At 47.1% G+C, this 26,372-nt stretch overlaps 2 protein-coding genes across 4 annotated transcripts in view; both read left to right on the forward strand.

Annotated features, from left to right (window-relative positions):
• The first annotated feature begins 1,112 nt into the window (after window positions 1-1,112).
• LOC119389477 (cytochrome P450 4V2) overlaps window positions 1,113-26,372 on the forward strand; it is a 52,224-nt gene continuing 26,964 nt past the window's right edge. The window contains exons 1-2 of the mRNA XM_037656761.2: window positions 1,113-1,358; window positions 1,797-2,182. Coding sequence (XP_037512689.1) covers window positions 1,936-2,182 — 247 coding nt within the window. The 5' untranslated portion in view covers window positions 1,113-1,358; window positions 1,797-1,935. The remainder of the gene's footprint in view (window positions 1,359-1,796; window positions 2,183-26,372) is intronic.
• On the forward strand, window positions 17,472-26,082 carry LOC119389476 (calcium-activated chloride channel regulator 1). 3 transcript variants are annotated; one of them, XM_049414435.1, is made up of 2 exons: window positions 17,472-17,484; window positions 23,240-26,082. In XM_049414435.1, exon 2 carries the CDS (start codon window positions 23,394-23,396, stop codon window positions 26,055-26,057), a length of 2,664 nt encoding a protein of 887 aa, XP_049270392.1. In that variant the 5' UTR covers window positions 17,472-17,484; window positions 23,240-23,393; the 3' UTR covers window positions 26,058-26,082. The 3 variants fall into 3 exon arrangements, with proteins under 3 accessions (XP_049270392.1, XP_049270391.1, XP_037512688.1); XM_049414434.1 differs by lacking the exon at window positions 17,472-17,484 and adding an exon at window positions 17,571-17,687 and having other exon boundaries at window positions 23,443-26,082; XM_037656760.2 differs by lacking the exon at window positions 17,472-17,484 and having other exon boundaries at window positions 22,823-26,082.

Genomic DNA, 26,372 nt, shown 5'->3' on the forward strand with positions numbered 1-26,372 from the left:
CATGTACAGCATGACTTACGTGTCACGCTCATGGTGCACTGGTGGCCGTTTCGCTAGCTTGATCTACCCGAAATTGGTATTGCGTGACGTGACTGTGTGACGAACATAAATAACACGAGTTAACATGAAAATCATGACACGCATGTCATGTACAGCATGACTTACGTGCCACGCTCATGGTGCACTGGTGGCCGTTTCGCTAGCTTTATATCCACCAAAATTGGTATCTTGCGACGTGACTGTGTGACTAACATAAATGGCACGAGTTAACATGAAAATCATGACACGCATGTCATGTACAGCATGACTTACGTGCCACGCTCATGGTGCACTGGTGGCCGTTTCGCTAGCTTGATATACACCAAAATTTGTATCTTGCGACGTGACTGTGTGACGAACATAAATAACACGAGTTAACATGAGAATCAGGACACGCATGTCATGTACAGCATGACTTACGTGCCACGCTTAAGGGGCGCTGGCGGCCGTTTCGCTAGCTTGATATACACCAAAATTTGTATCTTGCGACGTGACTGTGTGACGAACATAAATAACACGAGTTAACATGAGAATCAGGACACGCATGTCATGTACAGCATGACTTACGTACCACGCTCATGGTGCGCTGGCGGCCGTTTCGCTAGCTTGATCTACCCCGAAGTTGGTATTGCGCGACGTTACTGTGTGACGAACATAAATAATAGGAGTTAACATGAAAACCATGACAGGCATTTTCCTTAGTGACGTACAAGACGATATATGCAGCTCTTTGCTGGCTGCTTCGCATTACATCGATTCCCACAATGCGTGGGATCTGCCGGCTTTTTTTTTTTTTTTTTGTCCATCTTCAGGGGAGGTGCTGCTACGCACGCTGTATGTGAAAGGGAGATCACTCCACGGATTAATGCGACCTTGGCAAAGTCGCCGCGGGCCGCTCTTGACCGTTCGCCATCGATGACAGGGCTCCACGAAGGTCGGTATACGAAGAAAGGAAGGTCCGGCACGTGCCGGTGCCCCTTTCCTCTTGTGTGCGCGCTCACGTTGTGTTTACATCCGACGGCGCCGCCAGTTGTCGCGGTTGCATCGTGCCGCAACGCGAGCTCCTATCTGTCATTCGATGGTTGCACATACGACGCGTCTCGCTCGGCGTCGCGGTATCTTCGTAACATCCAGCGGGGAAGGCACTTAGAACGTGTTCGCACTTTGCCTCTGCGCTTCTGTTGCTTACATATTGGATCGTAGTTTTCTTTCGTATCTCTCTGATCGGTTTATATTGGAGTGTCGAATAAGTCCAACGTTCGTGTAACGGTAATCTGCGCTGTTAACGTGGAACGCGGAAAGTACTCACTAGACCCAGGGTGAGTACCTGTGGGCCGACGGAGGTTTCCTTCTTTTTTTTATTTCTATGTTCCAGAGTGTTTCTTTGTGGGCATGAAACTTACCTTCAAATGCTTTCGTTTTTTTCACCAACGTTTTGTCCGTTTACTTATTTTTCAAAGCCACCTCGCAGTGCCACAGTCTAACCGTACAGCCAGAGACTTTTCCTTGATCGTTACTTAAGGTGGCGAAAATACCCGCAGTCTCGTTACTAGTGTATTGCTGCCCAAAACGACTGTTCGGAGTAATAGCTCTGAAAGAACGCGCCAATTTTCTTCTTGGGTGGGCAGTTTGTCGTACCACTATTGCGGTATACTCTAGCCGAAGCGTCATAATTCTAGGCGCTTTCATTACCGGACAAAATTCGGCCGTTTCAGTTCAATGACAGTTAAGCAGCTACAAGGAGAATATTTTTGCAGAGGTTGCACCTGTGAGGGTGAGATAAGGAGTCTTTGGAAGGAGGAAAAGCGACAACGTCCAGCGGCGAGGAGGTTCCAGGTATTCGTACAGATCACAAGCGTCGAGCCCTTCGCAAGCTGCGCACTGAGTTCTCCAGCGATGGATGTCCTGTGGCAGGCCGGTGAGATGCGCGCTCGGACGGCACTGAACATAGCGCTGGTGTTGTTGGCGTCCATCTTGGTTCCGCTGGTGGCGTTTAGCTGGAAACACGTTGCCACACTCATCCGCGCCTGGAAGATGCTGAGGAATGTTCCGGGACCACCGGACTGGATACCCATGGCCTATGTGACGTCAGCCAAGAATGCGATCTCCAAAGCCTCCTCTACTCCCGAAGAATTCAAACTTCGTAAGCTCGCTTTTCCAAATTACCTCCGCTGATGTTTTCGCGTGCTATAGTGAACGACGCTTGTAGAATTGAGAGAGAGAGGAGGGAGAAAATGTGTCGTTTTATATGGCATAGATGATCCCGCAAATGATGTTTCGCGAGTTGACATTTACTTTCCCGAGACCACGGAATAGTATGTATTTACATGGGCACTAAGCATAATGACCCATGTTGCTTGTCCGTGAACCACTAATGAAACCAACAGACAATTTAGCCAAGGAAAGTAGAGGGGACAATATTTGTTCTGTTTCTTTTAATGTACTGTAATAATTGCCATCTAAATTGAAAGAAATTAAAGTAGACGAAAAATCACCCTTTCCGTTGGTGGGATCCCGCCGACGGAAAGGGTGATTAAATGTCTGCTAGTTACATTACTTGTGTCTAACAAACAAACGAGCCTTTCATAAAGAGGGCTTCGTCCCGGCCTTCGGTATAGCATGCGAGTGTTTATTGGTCAGCCTCGTGCGAAGACCATGTGCCACGTGACGCCCTATGGCAAAAAGAGGGTTCCACACTCGCCGCCTGGGCTACGAGTGGTACTCCGGCTAACAATCCCAGGAATTAGAGAGCCCTCCACCAGCCTCTGAAAATACAAAAAAAAAAGCGCGTTTTTCTCTCCTGGCGTTTCTCGTCTTTCGGGCGTACTTCGTGACGCAAGAACAGTGATTCACTTGACGTCATTACGGTGGATATTCTCGATTGGTCCATATACGTGAATTATCAGCTGGGGATTGTCTCCTATTCTGCTTTGCCATGCAGTGGTTCGCTTGTTCTTCTTTGTCTTGCATGACTATCGTGCGTGATCAACTGATTTCACTTCATTTTGTGCGTTTCCGACTGCGCAAGCGGAGATAACAGCGTGTAGCCGAGAAGCGCAAAATTATGATAGGCTCCACGCTTGGTGCTGGCACTGCAGACGTGCTTTTAAGAAATAAGTGGCGAGGAGGAGATGTAGGAAGGGTATCGAAGGCGAGAAAGAAACCACTCCCTCGTCTTTGTACGCGGGGTTGTCAGGGGCTACCTAAACGCGCATAGAAACCCTACAAATTGGACGAGGGTCGCGTAATTCGAAGGTTATAGGTTCTAATCCCAACGATGGAAAGGTTGATTTTTCTTCCACTTTAATTCCTTTCAATTTAGGTGAAAATTATTATACACTATATACATTTTAAGAAATAATAATAATGTCCCCCATGCTTTCCTTGGTTTAATTGTCTGTTGGTGAAACGAGCCTCCCGAACATTTTGTCCGTGCACTATAGCATAACGCAGATTTTGAAAGAAGCTTAAAGACAAATTATGATTTTGTGTCTGTACGTGTGGACCACTGAACGCTTAAATATTGGTTTATCGGTTTTCAGCCGATTATATATATATATAGGCAGGCATCGTGGTGGAGTGGCCGTAGCGTTGCAAGTAGTCAAGTAGATCCTCCGTGAGAAGTCACAACGTTGTTTATTTCGACGTTTCAGCCAGAGTCTGGCCTTCATCAGGAATGAGGGTACAGTTTGTTGGTGCTCAGCTTTATACAATCTTAGAGGAGTGAGGGTACGCGGAATAATAATAATAATAATAATAATAAAAAAGAGAGGAAAAAAAAAAGTGAGAACATGAGGTAGACCCCCCCCCCCCTTTTTTTTCTCCGGCCGCCCCCTTCCACCCCTCCGACGATCACTTTTAAGATCACATCTTAACATCTTAACAACAAAACAAGCATTCACCTAACAGACGTTATCTTGGCGTACGTCTTTCTTTCTTTTATTCAATGAGTTTTTTAAAATCATAATTTGATTGTTAGCAGACGTTCTCATTTAGCTGTCCATTCCACACATTACCTATGACTATTTTTTTTCTGCCGGTCTGCTTACTGCGATATGCCTTTAACGTGCTGCCAAGGTAAGCTCTCTGCTCTATTCCCAGTTTTAACTGTCTGCGTCGTTTCTGCTACTGTTTACATATTTATATTCCACTTGAATTTACTGCTATGTAATGGTGATGTTGAGAACAAATACCAGGGATGCAACAGCCAAAATAGGATTTGGAGCAATTTTTGGAGCAGGAAAATCTCTCTTTTGGAGCAGGAAAATCGAAATTTGGAGCAGGTTACGGGAAAAAAAAAAACTCCGTTTTGGAGCTCAAAATTCCAAATTTGGAGCAGCTTCACAAACAAAGCTTGCTTTTGGAACAGTAACAAAAAAATATATGCAAACATTTTGATGTCACCGCCACAATCATGTTTTCAGTGCATAACATGCTGAATAATTCCAGTGAATTCTCCGGAAACCAGTAAGGCCTTGTGCATTGGTGAATTTGCATCAAGGTCATTACACCTGGCCTGGCTGATCACGTCACTGTTGCAATCCACTTCATTCAGCACCGATGCGCTGAATTTTGTATTCCGCCCTGCTAAGAAGATCCTAAGGAGAAAGTCCATTTTAAAGAGAGCCGCCATATGTGTATATAGTTCAAGAGAAAAGTGTAAGTCCGGTGTTTATATGTCATGCAACGTCTAAGACAAACCAGCCAATAAGTACAATCTTCATAAGTGCGTCCTCCCCCTTATCTTTATTATATATATATATATATATATATATATATATATATATATATATATATATATATAGAGAGAGAGAGAGAGAGAGAGAGAGAGAGAGCTATGCACAGCGAAAGTCGGCATCGTTTCATTGAACGCAGTGCCTGTCGCCGCGTAGAGCCGAACCCTTCCTAGTTTCGTGCAGCGCGTCTCCAACAAAGCGGACGCCATCACTCCCGGGTCGGTCGCGTGCTCTACCGCACGACAGCTTTTCCCGAGGAGTATTCCTACCCGCTCCGCTCGTGACCGCATGTAGGGATACGGCAAAGATTTCGTTGGGTTAACAATGGTGAGCTGCTTTCGTTTCTGCAAGCGACACGCAATCTGCGTTTCCGCTCAGGTGGCGTAAGCCAACGGCATACTTGGGTTCGTCGCCTATATTATGCGTGCAATATATTAACAGTATAGTACCAATAGCGCTATGCCGCACGTGCTACCGAGCAGATATAAAGATCTTGATCGCGATAAGGTTGCTGGCGATAACTCGTACTGACGTACTCGTTGGTATCTGCCATGAAGCACTCGCGCCAGGAAAGCGGTGACCGCACTCGCGTCGACGTCAAAATGATTAGTCGACCAATGTCCACATTTCCAAAAAAAAGGAAGGCCTTTTTCGGCACATTGTGGTGTCGGCCTCACCGCGACTGGTGGGGAGCAAGTACCTTGATGAACTCTTTCGGCTAAGGCGGTCACGGTTTTCGCATGTAGTACTTCTCTAAACAAAACTTTACTCGTCAGTAGATTTAAAAACACTTTACTGTGTACAACCCACGAATTCGTGCCGAATTCGACCCACGAATTCGTGGGTCGAATTGGATTGGATGAAGGTGCCTCTGGTGCTTCTCCCAACATTAGGTCGCCAATACGGACTTCGTTTTGCGTTAACACGAGGCTAAAACTAGCGCAACCGAAAAATTTTGCGGTTACCGGGGGCGTTTTGGCGCAGCGTGGCGCAATTTCGAGAAATATCGCGGTTTTGGCGCAGCTCGGCGCAGAAAAACGAAATTGTATCAAAATGGCGCAATTGGCGCAGCTGTTGCATCCCTGAAATACACAATAATATGGGCGTGCCTTGAGTATACAGTAACGATAATTCAGCTTACTGCTAAGTAAAATAGCAAAATGGAGTTGGCATTATAATAACGTAAATTATTCAGCGTCATCTTAAATACGTTCGCAAAGGTATTCGAGAAACACTGTTATACCAAATTCTCCGTTTTTCTCATGAGCGTCCCAAAGAGTCGTTTTACACCATTTTCCATAGGCACTGAATTCAATTTTGTCGTAGTTGTGAGGGGTTAACCGCCACAGTTGTCTAGTAGTTAGGGTGCTTGACTGCTGGCCCGAAGGACGCGGTAGCCGGATTTGGATGGAGGGAAAATGGTAAAGGCCCGTGTGCATATATGTAGGTTTTAGGACCCCAGGTGGTCAAAATTTCCGGAGCTCTTCATACAGCGCCTTTCATAACCATATCGAGGTTTTTCGACGTAAAACGCAACAATTATTAACTCTTGGGGGTGCTTCGTGTATCGTGTTTCTGTACTTATTCGCTGTGTTTGATAAGGAACCGCTTTTCTATTTTACTTAGATATATTTGTTTTCGTTGTTTAGGCTTCCCTGAATTCTATTACTGTTGCTGATCACCAGGTAATCGGATCTAGTATAAGTGGCAATAGTGTGAATAACGGCGGTGTCCTGCAGCGCTTTGCGCAACTGTACAATACGTCTGAAACGTTTCTGGGCTGCACATGTTCTTTGGTGACGTACACCTGTCCGGTGATCCGTTATTGCGAAAACCGTAATATGTTTACTGGCAAGGTAGAACTCCACAGCGGTATTTGCTCCATCGTGCGGAGGCTTCTTATTGAAGTTCATGTGGTTAGTTGACAACCCGCTTACTGGTCAACAAGCAGAGCAGCGACTCCCATGAATTACAAACGCTACAAGTAAGAAGCGCTATCAGCGAAATGTATAAAGAGCAGTCACGTTAAGCAGCTAACACAACGCCAATAACTTGTTTCGTAAAGAAAGCAATATATCTTCAGCAAGAAATACAAAACTTTTGAGATAATAACAGTTTCCATTCCAGTGAAATACAATTGGTCGCCGTTAATAAATTTGGAAGCGAACATTGATGTGCATAGGCGTTTAATGCGGCATTATACTATAGATATATAATAACAAATTTGAGAATGTATCGAAGTATCTTAAGATACAATTGGAATGTATCGTATCGGATACAATCAGTGTTGCAGTATCTTGTATCTGTATCTCAAATACTTCTTGCCTGAGTATCTTGTATCGTATCGCGATACAATTTCAAAGTATCTTTGCCCAGCCCTGATATATATATATATAGTTGAAGGAGTGGTTGCCTTTGGTTGCCGTATAAGTATGAGAGGTGGCACTTCAAGAAAACTTCATTTATTACGTCGACGTTTCGGTCAGAGCCTGACCTTTCTCAAGACGAAATGTTCGTGCGTATTTCCGTGTTTATATGGACATCAAATGAGAGGGGAAGGAGGTGACAGAGAGAGAGAAGGAGCGGGAGGGAGAAAAAGTTTGCTTAGGGCCCATCAGGAGCGAGGAGTACCACGCCACCGCCGACAGCGGAGTGCTTCGCGACAGAGCTTATACTTATGCGGCGGCTATTACTCATCGTTAAAATTCGTCGCTCTATTCTGTCCCGTAGGGCTGGACGAAGAGCCGGCTCGAGTTAAAAACCGCCGGTGTGCGATTCAAACAGGCTGACCGGAGAAAAAAAAAAGGAAAAAAAGGGGGGGGGGGGTTAAGTGGCTGTCGGTGAGCACTGTTGACGCCGCGTATTGTACTTTTGGGCCATGCCGAAGGAGTCTTGTATACCATCTGACTTGTTGCCGAGCCTGCTCGTTTGTCTGATAAACGACGCCCGCTTCCAAAGCGAGAACGAACACGTTGAGTGACATTAGCGACTTCCGGTCAAGGATCTACAGAACGGGGAAAAAAAAGAGAAAGAGGTCGAATCCAGTTTTCTGCCAACATATCCCACGAGCCCCGCCTTCTATAAGCGGTACCTCGATGACATCTTTCTTATTTGGACGGGCACTGAAGAACAACTAATTAAATTTATTGATGCATTTAACAACGTTCATAAAAACATTTCTTTCACGCATACTTATTCTAGAACTGAAATTAACTTTCTTGATGTTAACGTAAGGGTGGAAGGGGGTAAACTGGTAACTAGTGTTTACAGGAAGCCTACAGACGCGCAACAATACCTCCACTTCAAGAGCTGTCATCCGCGGCATTGCAAAACCAGCATCCCATACTCCCAAGCGCACCGATTTAGGAGAATATGCTCTGAGACAAAGGACTTCAAAGAGAACACGGACCGTCTACGTAACGTCCTTATAAAGCAGCATTATCCACCTCCAATCATCGACGACGCAATACAAAAAGCAGCGAATCTGAACCGCCACCAAATCCTACACAATCAGAACAAAGAAAGTAAAGGTAAACGAAGCAACCTAATTCTTACATTCACTAGTAACGCGCCGAATGTTAACAAAATTCTCAAAAAGCATTTCAATATCATTGAACAAAGCGACCGCCTCAAAAAGCTCTTCACTGTCCCGCCGCGGGTGGTATACAGACGCCCGAAAAATGTGAGGGACTATGTAGTACACTCTAAAACAAAAAGAACAGGACAAGTTGGCTGCCATCCCTGCGGGAAAAGTAGATGTCAGGTGTGCAAGCACATGCAAACAACGACGATAGCTGAAAGTACGCATGGTAATTTTACACACACCATACATGGTGACCTTAACTGCGACTCCCCAAACGTTGTCTACCTGTTAGAATGTGGAATCTGCGCTAAACAATACGTTGGACAAACTGATACACCTTTTCGAATCAGATTCAACAACCACCGCTCGCATGTGAACACACTACCGAACCTTCCCCTTTCCAAACATATTAAGTCAGAAGGTCACAGTTTCGATTCCAATAAAGTAACACTACTCCAAGGAACTTTCCGCTCTCAGAGAGAACGTGAACAGCGTGAAGCATACTTAATACACAAATTCAACACCGTTGAACATGGAATAAATGAACATCCGGGTGCTCTTCCTGTTTTACGTGCCTTAAAGCGCAAATAGTACTTTAAATGAAACTAACATCAACCCAACAAAATACGCAGCAAAGATGCATGTGTAAGCCAATGCCTTCGGTGATCGTACCTGCAGTGTTTTTCACCCTTTCATGTGTGCCGTCTTTTACCTTCCCCTGCTTTGTATTGTACAGCGCTTGGAAAGAGCAGCAATCGATCAATCTAAGTGGAAGCCCGCCCTCCCTCTTCCTTCTTGCCCCTACCTCTTTCTCTTTTTTTTTTCCCCCCCCCCGTTCTGTAGATCCTTGACCGGAAGTCGCTAATGTCACTCAACGTGTTCGTTCTCGCTTTGGAAGCGGGCGTCGTTTATCAGACAAACGAGCAGGCTCGGCAACAAGTCAGATGGTATACAAGACTCCTTCGGCATGGCCCAAAAGTACAATACGCGGCGTCAACAGTGCTCACCGACACCCACTTAACCCCCCCCCCCCTTTTCTTCCTTTTTTTTTTTTTCTCCGGTCAGCCTGTTTGAATCGCACACCGGCGGTTTTTAACTCGAGCCGGCTCTACGGGACAGAATAGAGCGACGAATTTTAACGATGAGTAATAGCCGCCGCCAGGGGCGTAGCCAGGGGGGGGGGGTTGGGGGGGTTCAAACCCCCCCCGAAATTTTTCAGTTTTGCTTGCGTATATATACACGCGCACATACAAACGCACGCACGAACATACATACAGTATGGTTGAACCCCCCCCCGAAAAAAATTTCTGGCTACGCCCCTGGCCGCCGCATAAGTATAAGCTCTGTCGCGAAGCACTCCGCTGTCGGCGGTGGCGTGGTACTCCTCGCTCCTGATGGGCCCTAAGCAAACTTTTTCTCCCTCCCGCTGCTTCTCTCTCTCTGTCACCTCCTTCCCCTCTCATTTGATGTCCATATAAACACGGAAATATGCACGAACATTTCGTCTTGAGAAAGGTCAGGCTCTGACCGAAACGTCGACGTAATAAATGAAGTTTTCTTGAAGTGCCACCTCTCATACTTATATATATATATATATATATATATATATATATATATATATATATATGCACACACACTCACACAATCGCGCACATTTCAACAATTTTTCACGTTTTCACGAAAACTCTGAACTTGATATAAAATTCGTTCGTTTTAAATTGGTTAGCAGATATACAAACTGTATATGGTAAACCACTGTGAGCCATAAAATGGTAATATATCGGTTTTGCGCAGAGTTGAGAAATCTTAACCTTATTGCCTCTACTCCTTAAATCCGCTAGATAGTAATTTTTATAAAAAGTCAATTGAAATTCTACCTCCAACAATTGCCCGAATCTAACTGTTTCTTTTAAGCCTGAGTCGTTTTAGGACGCTAAACCCTATAAGCCAACCGTTTCTTTCAAGTGAGACGCATTTCATTTAAACCAATTCAGGGATAGTATCGTCAGAGCATTTGTGCTTTTTACGGCATTTGAATAGGCGGCATCGAAGTTGGCACCGAGCTATAGGGCTTCATCATAGGCACATGCGCTAGGCACCGCTGAAGTTCACAGCGGGAAGTCATAAATTAAAGAAAGTAAACGAAATGGCATGGCTCGGCAAGTTGCCACACATTCATACTTCTGACCAGCGTTGCACGCTGACTAAACATTGCACTTGACAGGTACATGAGAGGAATACTCCACATTTTTGGGGACGTACTCAGAACGTAGGCCATGTACCACAAATTAAGTTTTTTTCCTTTATTGTTTCAAAGCAACGCAAGGCTCTGAACGATGCCTTAGTGGACATGCCGAAATAGTCTTGACATTTCGGGCTCTTTAATTTACAAGTCAGCGCTTAGTGCACTCTTAATCAGGTCCCGCTTAAAGTGCTAGATATAACCAGGAAACCGGACAATTTTCGTCTAGTTTCCTGGATATAGCCAACATTTAGCCGGACCTGATTAAGAGTGTATACACGGACACTTACATCTTTACAGTTTATCGAACTGCAGCTGCTGCGGCCGAGAACTGAACCCTGAACCCATTGAAATTGCGCTAGACAAAACTACTACGTGCACATAACCCTTCACTGCAGTATGCGCGAGACCGCTGAGTGCAAACCCCTATTCACTCACTGTCACGTGTTGGGGCCAGACGGGCCCCAGATTACGCGGGAAATAATTGAGGCAGCAGGGATTTGTTGCGTCAGCGTGCCGTCTATTGCCTTGTCAAAAATTATTTCTCTCTTTGTCCCCAGCGCCTGACCGACAAATGTGATGTAAGATTTCTATTATTTTTTTGTGGTGACTGCGCGCTTGCGTCACGATTTTCATGCATTCGCTTACATTTCTGTCACAAACGAGAGTTTCACTTCGTCTGATTCGTCTGATGTCTTTGTAGTCTCTCTTGTCGGTGCGTGCGTGCGTGTGTGTGTGTGTGTGTGTGTGTGTGTGTGTGTGTGTGTGTGTGTGTGTGTGTGTGTGTGTGTGTGTGTGTGTGTGTGTGTGTGTGTGTGTGTGTGTGTGTGTGTGTGTGTGTGTGTGTGTGTGTGTGTGTGTGTGTGTGTGTGTGTGTGTGTGTGTGTGTGTGTGTTGAATCATTCTTTGGCTGTTCAACTTTCCCGCTGCAGTTGCCGTGTTACCCAACACCTGGCACGGAAAAGCTCTCTCCTGGTTGGTTACACCCCGTTCAAACGTGCCAGCTGACGACTTCGTCTTCTGCGGGAACGAGCTGTGATGTAGTGAAAACTGCGCTTATAAGTGCCCTCCACTCACCCCAAAAAGTGTACGTCCTCACACGCAGAACGCCTTTAATAAGCCAAACTGTCTAAGCTTACTGTCCGGCTGTTCGGAACGTTTGTTGGTTTGGTCTCTCGGCGACCGAAGTACAGATGCCTTATTTCCAAGATCGACTCACTCTGGTCGGCGCGCAGACCCTCAAGAAGATGTCACAGCAAAGTTAGCCGAACCCGTAGACAGCTAATGCACCGTTGCATTGGTCACGTGGCTACAAGGTCTCGGTGTCTCGCTTTCCTACCTGGCAGGGACGTAGTCGCTCTGTACTATACGGTGCAGAACACGATCAGTTGTTTATCATTTCAGCACTCAGAATCAGTTTACTTATGTCAGTAAAACGGCGTGTGAGAGAGAGAGAAAGAGAGAGAGAGAAAGAGAGCGAGATGCAAGGAAAGGCATGGAGGTTGACCAGACGCACGTCTTACACAGCTACCGAAGCAGAGGTAGAACGCTGCCACTTCACCAAGTTGCAGGTTCAGCGAGAGTTATAAAGGCCCTCCATTATGTTCCCGCCGAAAAGCACGGTGTGAACGCTGCATCACGCGCATTTAATGTGGCGATCGCTTTTTAACTTGCAAACCACGTCATGCTCCGAGCTAAACGTAACAGCGAACAGCGTCGTTGCTTGCGGAAATGTTGATCGATTTACGATAGACACCGGTGTACTTGCACACCTCGATGCAACGTCCTCCGCATGCGATGAAGGCTATGCCGAAACTCGACGGTGACATTTTGTCAGATTGGGGCTTATTGGTGGCAGGCTGATACTTCATTGCTACGTCATGGTTATCGGTTTTCAGTTTTGGCCGTGACTTTGATGCGCCTTTTGTTCCGCATGCAGCAATCGTTTCCACGCAAATTTTCCCACTTCGCAGACGTTCTATAGGGGGAAAAGTTGGAATATTTATTTTGTTTTTATTTAATACATACTGCGGGCATGAAGTTCATGCAGGGTGGGTAGAACACATTAGGTCAACAGAAGTAAAACAATGTTGTAAGTTGAGCGATGCAATTTTGAGCACACACATAAAAAAAACAAAGAAAACACGCTTTTAAGGAGACTACTTTGAACAATGCAAGTGTAAAAAGTAAAATAGTAAAATAATACTGCGAGAAGTTTAACAGAGGCTGGGGAATGTTTAAGTTTGTATTTAAGAAAACACAGTTTTCGGAAGGCAGAAGAAGATATGTTTTGCACATGAAAGTTTCAGGACAGGTTGTTGCAAATAGTGACACCTAAATATTTATTGTTAGTGACTTCTTTAAGTGCAGAGACGCCCAGCATATAACTGTAATTTAGAGGTGTTTCCTTCCGGGAAATTGGTTAAAAAAAAAAACACTTTTTTTCTACATTCAAGGTCATCTCCCACTGGTTGCACCAACGGACAATTTGACTGAGGCTTTCATTCAGATCATCTTGGTCACTAGCGCGGGTGATATCTTTAAACAACGCACAATCGTCCGCGAAAAGTATTATTTGAACATTCGGCTGAACGACATCCTTCCCTGCGGTACCCCAGAAATGACTGGCAAACAGGCCGAGTGATGCCCACCTATGTCCACGAACTGCTCACGGTTAATACCACAGTTTTTAAGCTTAAATATTAGTTTGGAATGAGGTACCTTGTCAAAAGCTTTACTAAAATATAGAAAAAATTCAGCCAATTTGGTTATTATTATCATTAGTACAAGCAAACGTGTGAATGACAATGACGAGTTCTGTAATTGTGGCATATGCCTTTCTGAAACCGTGTTGAGAGCTGGTTAGAGCTTTTTTTTTTCTCTACAAGAAACTCATTCAGGGCTTTTGCAATGATATGTTCTAGTAGTTTACAGCAAGATGATGTTAGTGATATGGGACGATAGTTTTCTAAAAGGAGACGATCGCCTTTTTTTAAAAATGGGTACCACTCGGGCTGTCTTCCAGTCTTTCGGCAAACTCGAACACGACAAGGAAACATGAAATATAATGACGAGGTACTTTGCAAGAGGTTCGGCGTATCGGCAAAGAAAAACATTTGGAATATTGACAGGTCCAGAGGAAGTTTTATTTTTCAGATTAAGTAGCATTGAGAGCACTCCAGGAGGACTAATAAAATTTGGAAAATTTGTAACGGCAGCGCCGACAACTGGGCCAGCGGGATCGCCATCTGTTGCAGCAGAAAATACACTGTTGAAGTATGTGTTGAATTGTTCAGTAATGCCTCTTTGTTCATTAATAATAACGCCGTCTGACTGAATACTGATTAAACAGACTGTAAAAGGACCATAGATGGGAAAATGCGGTAAGTTTTTTTAAGTGACCTCGGCGACACACGAGAGTGATCACATCCGCTTTTACGACGCAAAAATAGATCATCGGCACGTGCGCACCCTTCACTACCACGTAATTTGGGCTGGGAATCGGAACCGTGAAATTCGCGTCGGTGGTAGGGAAGTCATATCCTCTTAAATTAAGTCATCTACGCGGCAGGACTCAGTGATCTTGTATTACAGAAGTGTCCTTTGTCTTCGTCTTCTTCGCACCTAGATGTTTGCATAATATGCTTGGCGTCACAGTACCACTGCTTTTGTCCATAGTTTTACGGCGCTTTGAAAGGCGCATCAATCTTAAGAGCTGTCGACAGACAAAATGCGAAAGCCATGGGTGTCGCGCTGCGTATTCTTTCATTACGATGTATCGCACAGCCGGTATTCCTTATCTCCCGCCAAAGCGGTGGCAGCCCAGGATTGCTAAGCAACCTTATCATCCCCTATTGGTTCCCGCAAGGTTATAGCTCGTTGTTGCAATATGGGTCCCACTTTGATATAACGGCGCTGCGGCTGTCGTCCTCGGAAATGCGTTGGTATGTGACCTTCGCGCTGTTTCTCGTCGCTTCGTGTTTTTTGCTGCTTTCTGGTGGCGCGAGGTATCATATATAGTGCTTCGTCAATACGGATACACGGGCATCGCCATAGCTCTCTCGTCGCGTATATTGCGAGAGAGTCTGCCCAACAACTTTGCGAACATCGTCGCCGAGCTCATCGACTCTGCACCGACGAAAGTTTACGGTGAACTCGATGGTCGCGCGTTTTTCAGGGAGGCCACCTTGCTCGTTTCCAGAGGTGCTATGCAGTATGGCTCGAGTTTGGCGAATCTTTCCGAGCTCTGGCGACACCCCCTTTTGAACCAGCTAACAGTACGAAAAGGTCAAATCCACTCAGCGCGCGCTGCGTTCCATTGGTCACGACGGAACGCGGTGTCACGACAAGGGCGGTCGAGAAAGTTGGCTGGTGTCTTCAAACCAGAGACATCTTCTTTCATTTGTTTGTCGTTCCACCGAGTGCAGAAGTGCACCCATGCAAGAAAAGTGTCAGAAACTTTTACTAACGATATTTTTTAGAGGTACGAGCTGTTTAAAAACATTTTCAAGCGTTTAAGGTCTGTACTAAGTATCCTTTAGAATAATCAGCACCGTGTCCTCTGAGATTAGGTCCGGCTGAGTTCCTTGCAACACCGCGGCCGGAGCTAATCGCCGAGACCACGTGTATAATCATCATGGTCGGCCTGTACATTGTAGCGCGTTGCTCGGTCGGCGCGAGCCCTCTTCGTCCTCTTCTTCATCGTCTGCTCGCTCCCCAAGCACGTGCGCCCGGCTGATTAGGTAATTGGATGGGTGGTATAACTAGCTAATTAAGTCAGCAAATGCTATGACCAAGCCAATAAATAAGCCAGTTCATGCTAAGACCGAGCTAATTAGGCCACATCTTCCTAAGACCATGCTAATAAGCCGTGTAAAGCTAAGACCGAGCTAATGAAGATCGTGCTACTTAACACGGCGCTAATTAGAACCAAGCTAATTAAGAACTTTCTCACCAATAGCATGCTAATTAGGGCATTGCCAATCAGGGTTGTTTTAATTAGCTACATAATAATTAAGGCCTTACTAATTAAACATAAGCTCATTTATGTCGAGGTAATTAAAACATTACCATTTAAGACGTAACTATTCAATATCTTGTTAATTAAGACCTAGCTCATCAAAGTTGATACTGAACTGACGCTGTCTTCACTCCGAAACAGACCGAGCAGATTGAGCAGACGAGCCACGTGAAAAGCTGGAAGAAGCTAGGTGATCACAAGTTTATCTGATGGCTCTAGCCTTGCACAAGTAGTGCAAGCTGCCCAAATTATTTTGTATGCAAAGAAGCTGCTGCTTATCGTCCACCGCATGAAACGCTTGACAGTCACAGAGGCACTATGGTAGTCCTGAACTGGGGCCTTCTCAGAATCAATGAGTTTGTACCCGAGTTCACGCGTCAATCAGTTTGATTGACAGACGCCCGCGGCGAAGATCGGGTCCGCCCACCACGTTTGCTCTTGCCGAGGAGCAGGGCTCACGCCGAAGCGACAGCGAGCGGCACGATTCATCTATGAGCCTAATCGCATAGCCTATGCGCACACGCACCAAGAACTAAAGGTTATATCATCACGTGGCTATGTTGTCTCGCATTCAATTTCACCGCGCTCGTGACGTACCACTCACAGCCTAGGGAGCCTACATGAACGACCGTTTTAGGGGCGAAGCTCCTCTTAGTCTAACCTTGTCACGTCTCCGTTGTCCGGCGTAACCACCTTTGCAAACTGCCCACTACTTCGTCTTTGCAAACATCCCACTACGACCCATCACCGATCCTTTGCAAACTGCCCACTACTTCGTCTTTGCGAACATCCCACTACGATCCATCACCGATCCATTACTTCACCGACCATAAAGCCGTTATAATGAAGGGGGAACGGAAGCCACCTTTGCAAACTGCCCACTACTTCGTCTTTGCAAACATCCCAGTACGACCCATCACCGATCCATCACTTCACCGACCACAAAGCCGTTATAATGAAGGGAAAACGGAAGCTACGTCTAGCTACCACTTACGATTAATAAAATTTCTTGTATAAATATATACAGTGTTTGTCACGTCTTTGATGATGTACTGGGCTATCGCTTTGATTACTGCTGGGCGAAACCACTGATGATTTCCCGGTGTAACCATGATTGCTTCAGGAGCTTCGCCCAAGCTCATCGTCATTCACCCGTGGATATGCTGTGAATTTTTTACATATAGGCTCCCTATCACAGCCTGTATATCACAGTCATGGAGCAAGCGCCTCCGGTGGCACTTGTGGAGAGAAATGTTACCATTTATTTGTTTGGGGAGAGATTGTTTCTACCGATTTGTTACTGCAGAAAAATCTTCAGACGTGTAATTTAGGTAGCAGAAACCTGTCCATTTATTTATTTGTAATATTCGATAGACGCGAAACGAGCTGCACGAGAGTGCTACGTGTGCGCCCTTGCTGCCTTCGAGAGTGGAAATTTCCGTGCTGCAGTTGGAACGAAAGAACTTGCCCGAAAGAGGACGAACGCCCACGAACACGCCTATGGGAGGCGCGATATTCAGTTGGCAAAAAGATAGCGCGACAACCACGCTGACGTCGCTGCATTGTTGAAATTTCGACTGAGTGGTGCCGCTGACGCATTCGCACGCGGTGTTCCTTTAAAAACCGCCGCAAATGCCGCACGTGCGTTTGTGACGCCATGCTTGTTCTTGTAGCCGTTTTTATCAACGCTGCTATCGCGCGCTCCGCACTGTCTTCCTCTCATGACCGCCGTAGTGCGAGCTCGGAGCAAATTCGTGTTCCCGAGAAGCTCGGGCCATCCTGCATAACACCCTAGTTCACTCAACGCTTCCCGCATTTTTGAGAGCAGCAGATGGGGGGACTTTAATATCGCGGTGAGTTCTAGGTCGAGCTTCGGCACAGCACATTTACTGATTGAGCCCAAAAATGGCGTCCTCTTCGGCGAACACCCGTACACCCTGCGGTATGGCTCGTGCGGTGTCCAAGGCTTGCGAACGATGCTGCCTCTCTCCTCTGTCGTCAAGATCGACGGTGTAGCGATGGCCACGGAATGGTTACGTTTCAGATACGGCGTCTTCACAGAAGAACCTGTGCCGAGCGATCCTCGGTATTCGCCTGACGTGGCCGTCACGAAGCAAGGCGTTCTTTGCGGGTTCCGAAGCGCTCGGGAAGGGACCGACCGGTCTGACGATTTCTGCGGTGTCGACCTTAGCGGCACAGCTCCTGACGAGCGCAAGTTGAATATCGTTCAGTAGGCTCTGCTGCGCCTCGTCGTCGTCTGGAATGTCGAATCGAAAGACCTGCCCTCTCCGACGCCGTACATGACGACTCTCACGGCGCCCAAGAAGTTTTCTCACACGCTGGTCCCAAATGGCTCTATATGATGGCGTTGGTGGCCTACAGTTCGAGCGTGTTCTATGCAGACAGCGAGCTCATTATCATGAATACCAAGAAACAGAGGGAATAGTTCGCCAAGATATATCTGGCATTCCATCGTGTCAGTTCTACTCTTGAGCGGGCAATAGTCAAGACATTGAAAGTTCCGGACTCAAAGGCAGACGAAGCTCGGAATTTTGGAATGTAGACCCTTCGAAGCCGCTTCAAGTCTATGCAGAAGTTCGGAGAGGCTCGAACTCCATTCGCTACGTTAGCGTCACAGCAAATGTTGCCAATGCCGAGGGCAACGCGACGGAGTTCACTCTTGTGAACAACGGTGCTGGCACTCCTGACATCACCGCCGGAGACGGAACCTATTGTCGATACTTCACTGGCTTTTCGAAGAAGGGCCACTAGACCTTGTCAGTGAGTGCCGAAGGGTCCGATCGGAGTGCCGTAGTTGGTGGCGCCATGCTGAACGAAGACTCATCAGCGGTAGCTCAGTGCTGTGGAAGTCAGTATTCGGAACAAGATTCAGTGCCATAAGGACCGTTCTCGCGCTATTTCGAGTACGGATAGTTTTTCAGCATTGTCGACAGACCTCAAGGTGACGTATACCCACCAAGTCGCATCACCGACCTGAAAGCGAGCCGCGACGGCGATCGTGTCACACTCGATTGGACTGCACCTGGAAACGAGTACGACCACGATACGGCAAGGAGCAGCGAATTCCGATATTTTGATGGGGTCGTCGAATTCGCCAAGTTTTTTGAAACTTCCGGAAAAATCGAGAAATTGAACATCGAAAATATTGGGACCTCGCCGAAGCCTTATGGCGAACGGGAAATGCGCGCTTTCAAATTCATTCAGGGCGATCGTGGAGGGAGCTAATACTGCGCTGTCCGGGCCGTCGATGACTGTAACAAACGACTAGTGTCCAATGTGGTGGAAGTGACTTTCTAGGCGCCTACATCTCCCGCGGTTGTTCCGGGTAGAAAGGGCACTCAGGATGACATCGTAAACTTAATGGAGAACGACCGCAATTTCGCGAAGTGTGGCTTGACGTCCCAGCAAGGTGCGTTAGCCATCGTGATTTCGCTACTCTTTCTGGTCATTTTGATAATAATCATCATACTGGTTGTGTGCTTCAGGAGAAGAGGCAAAGAGAGTAAAGGTTCGCTAGACAGTTCGCTGCCGAAGGCGCGTCCGATTATCTCTGCCCCGCTCGCTCAAAATGGTTCGGTGACCCCCAAGAAAGAAGACAGCGACAATAAAGTGTACCCATACGCCACGTCGCTCTTCAACAGAAAAATCAGCAGCCCCATTAACTCTTATTTGGCGGACTACCTAGAGGACCAATATCAATACGAGAAAGCCAAAAAGGCGTCATCGACTGGAATCCGGGTAACGCCGTCGGTGCCTCCGCTCGCTGATCTCTCTTCCTCTCCCGTTACTGTCTCGGAGGACCAGTCTCGATGTCCGGAAGAGGTGTGGGCCATGTCGCAAGAGGCAGGAATCATCAAGACGACGTTGGGCGGCCGGTCATGAAGCCGTACGCAATCGAACTGAAGAAAGTGAAAGAATGTGGACGAAGTGGAAGAAAGTGAAGAAGTGGAAGAAAGTGAAAGAATAATAGAAAGATTAAGAAAGAGAGAGAGAAAGTGTTTGTGACGAACAAGAAAGAGAGTGAGAAAGGGAAGGGAGGGTGAGGAGGAAAGACGTGAGGCTGTGTAGGAGGAAAAGGAGGGCAATAAATAGTAAAGCATATATCATATGGACAGAATGAGCAAGAGAGAAACATAGAGAAACAAATGTAGAAAGAGAAAGAACTTTGTGAAACAGAGAGAATCAAAGAAAGAGAGAGAGAGAGAGAGAAATATAGAGAGAGACAAAAAAGACGAAAAGAAAGAGGAGGCAAGCGAGAAATAAAGAGACACAGAGAGAAAGGGAAGAAATAGGAAGAAAAAATAGAAAGAAATAGTAATGAAGAGAGGGAATTAGAACAGAAAAAACGGAAAGAGAGAAAAGGAAAGAAAGGCCGCCCAGCTCCGTTTTTCCTTCAGGCTTGGCACCGTCAGTGTGCCTTAATTTCTTTCCCTGCTCTCCTTCTTTCTCAGTCTCCGCCCTTTCCACATTTCCCTTTCCCCACGTGTAGCGTATTTTACCAAGCACGGGCTTGGTTAATCTTTCCTCTTCGTTGCTGTCTAGCATCTATTCCTTTTTTCATCATCTTCATTACATTGCAAAAATTACAGCGGGTGGGATTTGTGTTTTTAAATGTATACCTTTGCTTTGTACCAAGGTGTTTTATATGTCACATTGTCGTGATTAAAAAAAAACAATATCTGGGGTTTAACGTCCCAAAACCACGATATGATTATGAGGGACGCCGTAGTGGAGGGCTCCGGAAATTTCGACCACCTGGGGTTCTATAACGTGCACCTAAATATAAGTACAAGGGCCTCAAACATTTTCGCCTCCATCGAAAATACAGCCGCCGCGGCCGGGATTCGACCCCGCGACCTTCGGGTCGGCAGTCGAGCGCCATAACCATTTGACCATAGTGGCGGAGCGTGATTAAAAAGAAAAGAAAGAAAAGAAAGAAAAAAGGCATTTGGTTATATGAGTAGGTGTAGTAAACAAGAACGTGACCAAATTCAAACGTGCCTTCGGATGGGACCTAGCGCCTTATCAAACGCATATTTGTTCAGCCGCACACGAGACGCCATCTATTTTACAAAGGCGTAAGTGTGTGCCGTCGTTGCCACACGTTCACGTGAACGTCATATTATACGACAACGATAACAGCCATGGTTACGACGCACGAACGTTCGTTTGTCCTTCTTGGTCATTTGCTGTGGAGATGCACGCCTTTCTTGATAGCAGTTGTGCCCGTGTAACAGGGGAGTTAAGGTAGCGTGCATCAATGTTTTCTGCTTGATAAGTGAAATACGCTCATCTCTAGCAGCAAGTCGGTTGTGTCATATCAGTGCCCTGATTAAGTAGCGAATTTCGAAAGTTGTACATAAATCAGCAGTAAAAACGAAATGTACGTTATTTCCTTGGCATTAAGACAGACGGTAGCGGAATAATATATCTAAATAATATGCGTCAATAAACTCAACAAAACCGAGGAGTGATGAAGGAAACTGGAAAGCGGATATTTCGACTCATGTAACTCTTTTTTTTTTAGAATATCCACGCGAATTAACGATCTTTATAAATCTGTGATTACTTCAAAAATCTGCATGGAACAACAAACCCGTGCGTGCATCGCACTTTTTAGTTTAAACTGTACATAATTCCTTTGTCAACTTTCCCGTTTGGTGCTGCCCATTTAAGAAAATAATCGCTATCAGTTTGCAACAAACTTCCCTGGCAAAGCACTATACTCGCGCAAATGAGGGCCCGTGTATAATTTCTCAGACATAGACAATATTTTTACACATGCTTCTGTATAATAGCATGTACATATGCGTCAATGCGCAATTCAGTTTTTAATTTATCTCGGATTAAGTGATGTATGTGGCCTGAAGATTCCACAACTGGGAAGTGTAAGAGATTTACGGCGCGGCATCTACACTAGCTAGTATTATATAATTGTTCGGGTTTAATGTCCCAAAACCACGATATGATTAGAGAGACGCCGTAGTGGAGGGCTTCGAAAATTTCGGCCACCTGAGGTTCTTTAACGTGCACCTAAATCATAAGTACACGGGCCTCAAGCACTTTCGCCTCCATCGAAAATGCGGCCGCCGCGGCCGGGATTCGATCCCGCGACCTGCGGATCAGCAGTCGAGCACCCTAACCACTAGACCACCGTGGCGGTTATTAGCTAGTATTACTCAAACGCGAAACACAGAGGAAATGAAGGAAAGACCGAGAAGTCAACTAGACATGATGCAGTTTCTATCCTATACACGCGGGGAGTGGACGTGGTGATGTGATCTACGCTCAAAATCTCGTGGGTAACTTATAAAGGGCATAACGTACAAAATTGTTTGGCACCGTCCGACAGTCGTTGGCAGCCCTTCCCGTTGAGTCATGAAGGCACGTGCATGCTCTGTCTGATTCAATTTCATTTCGTGACGCGGTGAACGTGGGTGCATGCTCTCAAACATTTGGTCGTTTTATCTTGTTATCATTGCCTACATTGTTACAGGGTATTGCCTGGCGGAAATTCGCTATATGATTAAACAACATTGGCTGATTTGTTGATACAAAGGAGCTCAAGCTTGTTTGATTCCGAAAGGGAAAATAGACAACCACCCGTTTTTGTGGCACGAAGCCACCCTTGTGGCTTCGTGCCACAAAAACGGGTGGTTGTCTATTTTCCCTTTCTTAACCCTTCCGCCACCTTGCGGGATTCCGCAGAACTGATTTGCAACCCTTGTTTGATTCCATTTGTTCATGACGTACGGTAGATGTCCCGCTGTGATTTTCGTCACATGCGTTGCTTTTATGCGAGCTACTCTTTACGGCGCACCGCGTGCATCAAGAACGGCTTTAAAACGCACATGTTTTTCATGTGTCTGCAAGAACTTTTGCTTATAATATGTGACGATTTTTTTTTTCACGCGGTGAGTTCTTGTCGCACAGTTTATTGCGCGACAGTTACCTGACGTCACTGTCCCACTGCCTTGGTCCGTACCTTTATCGCATCACGAAAGGGGCATCAATCTTAAGAGCTGTCGATAGACCAAATCCAAAGGCCACGCTTCCGTCGTGCTGCGTGTTCTTTCGCCACAGCCTATCGGCCAGCCGGCATTCCTGCGAGGACGGTTATCTCCCGCGACAGCAGTGGCGACCGAGGATTGCTAAGCAACCTTATCGTCCGCGATTGTGGGTTTGCCTACAGACAAGCTCGTTCTTCCAATATGGACCCCACTTCTAAGTAACGGCACGTTGGCTGTTGTCGCAGCGTTGACCTCGGAAATGCGTCGGTGTGTTACCTTCGCGCTGCTTCTCGTCCCTTCGTGCTTGTGCTTTGTGCTGACCCGAGGTGACATCGTGCTTCATCGCAACGGTTACACGGGCGTCACCATAGCTCTATCGTCGCGGATTTTGGGAGAGCGTCTGCCCGACAACTTTGCGAACATCGTCGCCGAGCTCGTCGAGTCTGCGTCGAAGAAAGTTTACGCCGAACTCGACGGTCGCGCGTTTTTCAGGGAGATCACCTTGCTCGTTCCCAGTTCCCTCAACGCTTCCGCCATTGTCGAGACCAACAGCACCAGTGACGACTTTAATATCGCGGTGAGTTCGAGGCCCAGCTTCGGCTCAGCGCATTTTGTGATCGAGGCCGACAAAGGCGTCCTCTTCGGTGAGCACCCGTACACCCTGCAGTATGGCTCTTGCGGTGTCCAAGGCTTACGAACGGTGCTACCTTTCTCCTCTGTCGTCAAGATCGACGGTGTAGCGATGGCCAAGGAATGGTTACGTTTCAGATACGGCGTCTTCAGCGAGGAACCTGTGCCGAATGATCCTCTCTACTCGTCCGACGCGGCCGCCACGAAGCAGGGCGTTCTTTGCGAATCGCGAAGCGCTCGGGACGTAATTAACCAGTCCGACGACTTCAGTGGTGTCAACCTTAGCGGCTCCTCTCCCTACGAGCGCGTCAAGTTGAATATCGTCCAGGAGGCTCCGCTGCGCCTCGTCGTCGTCTGGAATGTCGAATCGAAAGACCGGACTTCTACGCCTTACATGACGACTCTCAAGGCGCTCAAGAAGTTTGCTCAGACGCTGGTCCCAGAGGGGTCGATGATGGCGTTGGTGGCCTACAGTTCGAGCGTGTTCTATGCCGACAGCGGGCTCATTGTGATGAATACCAAGGAACAGAGAGAACAGTTCGCCAAGAGCTATCCGGCATCTCCTCGAGTCACATCGACCCTTGAGCGGGCAGTAGTCAAGGCTTTAGAACTCCTGGACTCAAAGGCAGGCGAACACACCGGACCACAGGGTTCTATTCTGTTAATATCTCACGAACAAATTCGTTTGGAAGACCTCAACGCTGCAAGAAAAGCGTTAGGCGGTAAACAACTCAGGGTTCACGCCCTGCTTTTTTCTAAAAGCGGTGTTGAAAACAACGTAGAAAAGCTCTGCTCCGAATATGGCGGCGGTGTATTCTTAGCCCAGACCTACGAGAAAAGATCTCTGGCTTACACGCAACAGACGAACGCGATCGCTGCTTTGGCATTCAGCAAAACGTCGTACGCCGAGACTATGGCACCGGTAATCCTAAGACAGAAAGTAATAGATCCAGTTAAAGAAGGTGCGGAAACCACGGAAGTCTTCAATGTTGACTCGCTCGACATGATGACGCTTGGGGTGGACATCGTATTCGAGAATGGCGAAGAAACTTCTTATCACATCAATGATCTCTTTCTTGAATCACCGACTGGTAAAACGTATGATATAAAGAGCCCGGAACTTACAGAGCTGCAGGCGTTCCACGTCGGACAGTTTAAGATACAGGGCGCTTCCTCCGGACAGTGGACTTTACGCATTAAACCCGAGACTTCCATGCCGAATCCGGTGAAGCTTGAAATTTGGCTTCAGACGTCTTCGATTACCGATCCGCCAGTTACAATCAGCGCCTGGCTTAGCTCGGAATTTTGGAATGTAGACCCCTCGAAGCCGCTTCTAATCTATGCGGAAGTTCGGAAAGGCTCGAACCCTATTCGCTACGTTAGCGTCACAGCAACCGTGGTCGATCCCGAGGGCAACACGACGGAGTTCAGTCTTGTGGACAACGGTGCTGGCACTCCCGACGTCACCGCCGGAGACGGAATCTATAGCCGATACTTCACTGGCTTTTCGAAGATGGGTCACTACACGTTGTCAGTGAGTGCCGAAGCGTCCGATCAGAGTGTCGTAGTTGGCGGCGCCATGCGGAACGAAGAGTCATCACCGCCAGCTCAGTGCTGTGGTAGTCAGTTTCCGAAACAAGGTTCAGTGCCGTCGGGACCTTTCTCGCGCTATTTTGAGTACGGATCGTTTTTTAGCATTGCCGACAGACCTCAAGGTGACATATACCCACCAAGTCGCATCACCGACCTGAAAGCGAGCCGCGACGGCGATCGTGTCACACTCGAATGGACTGCACCTGGAAACGACTACGACCACGGTACGGCAAGGAGCTACGAATTCAGATTTTTTGACAGAGTCGTCGACTTCGCAAAGCTTTTCGAAGATTCCGGAAAAATAATTCAAAAATTTGACATCGACAATCTTGCGAATTCGCCGAAGCCTTTTGGCGAACGGGAAATGTGCGCGTTCACCTTCAGACACGGCGATCATGGAGGGAGCTACTACTTCGCTATCCGCGCCGACGACGACTCGAACAAAGGACCCGTGTCCAATGTGGTGGAAGTGACTTTCTCAGCGCCTGCAACTCCCGCGGTTGTTCCTGGGGGAGAGGGCACACAAGATGGCATCGTAAACGTAACGGACAACGACCGCAATTTCGCGAGGGGTGGCTTGACGTCCCTGCAACTTGCGTTAGCCATTGTGCTTCCCCTGCTTTTTCTAGTCATTCTGATCATCATCATCTTGCTGGTCGTGTGCTTCAGGAGAAGAGGCAAAGATGCCAAAGGATCGCAAGACAGTTCGCCGCCACCGCCTCCCACGAGGGCGCGTCCCATTATCTCGGCTCCGCTCACGCAGAATGGTTCGGTGACGCCCAAGAAAGAAGAGAGCGACGACAAAGTGAACCCTTACGCCACGTCACTCTTCAATGGCAGCAGCATCAGCCCCATTAACTCTTATTCGGCAGACTACCTCATGGACCAATACGAGCACGAGAAAGCGAAGAAGGCGACACAGAATGGAACCCGGACACCGACGGCGCCACAGCGCGCTGATCTCTCCTCCTCTTCGGATTCGCATTCGGATGACCAAACTCGACGTCCAGAAAAGGTGTGGACGTCGCCGCAGGGCAGGGACCTTCAAGACGACGTCGGGCTGCCAGCCGTGAAGCCGTACGTGACCGAACTGAGGCCCGTGCAGAGCCCTCCTTACGAACCAGGATCGCGTCGCTTGCCTCCAGACTTTTCTTCGGTGCCCAGAAGACAAACGTTTGTGTAAATCTGCGTGGAAGGTTCACGTAGCTACAAGTACTTTTCTACGGGTGCTACTGTCTTCATCGCAGTGGTTTCATCCTTGAGGCGCGTGGGGTTCTTGCCCGTGAGAGCAGTGTGTGTCGGAAAGCAGAGGAACGGTGTTGTTGTGAAAGAACGTGCATACACATACTGCACAGCGTGTACCGGTGCTACTCTTGACAAGAAAGAGGACAACCAATCCTGCTCTGGTTCTTGCGCCAGAGTCGTTTTTTAAGCATTGCTTGGGCGGCAGTCCTAACATTTGCAGACCACGATTCCTTCGAAAGTGGCGAACAGCAAA

The sequence above is a fragment of the Rhipicephalus sanguineus genome, chromosome 4 (genome assembly GCF_013339695.2).
Source record: "Rhipicephalus sanguineus isolate Rsan-2018 chromosome 4, BIME_Rsan_1.4, whole genome shotgun sequence".
Lineage (NCBI taxonomy): Eukaryota > Metazoa > Arthropoda > Arachnida > Ixodida > Ixodidae > Rhipicephalus > Rhipicephalus sanguineus.

What these genes read in the sequence shown, in the direction of transcription:
- LOC119389476 (XM_037656760.2), top strand. Translation starts at nt 22,911, where the DNA reads ATGCGTCGGTGTGTTACCTTCGCGCTGCTTCTCGTCCCTTCGTGCTTG.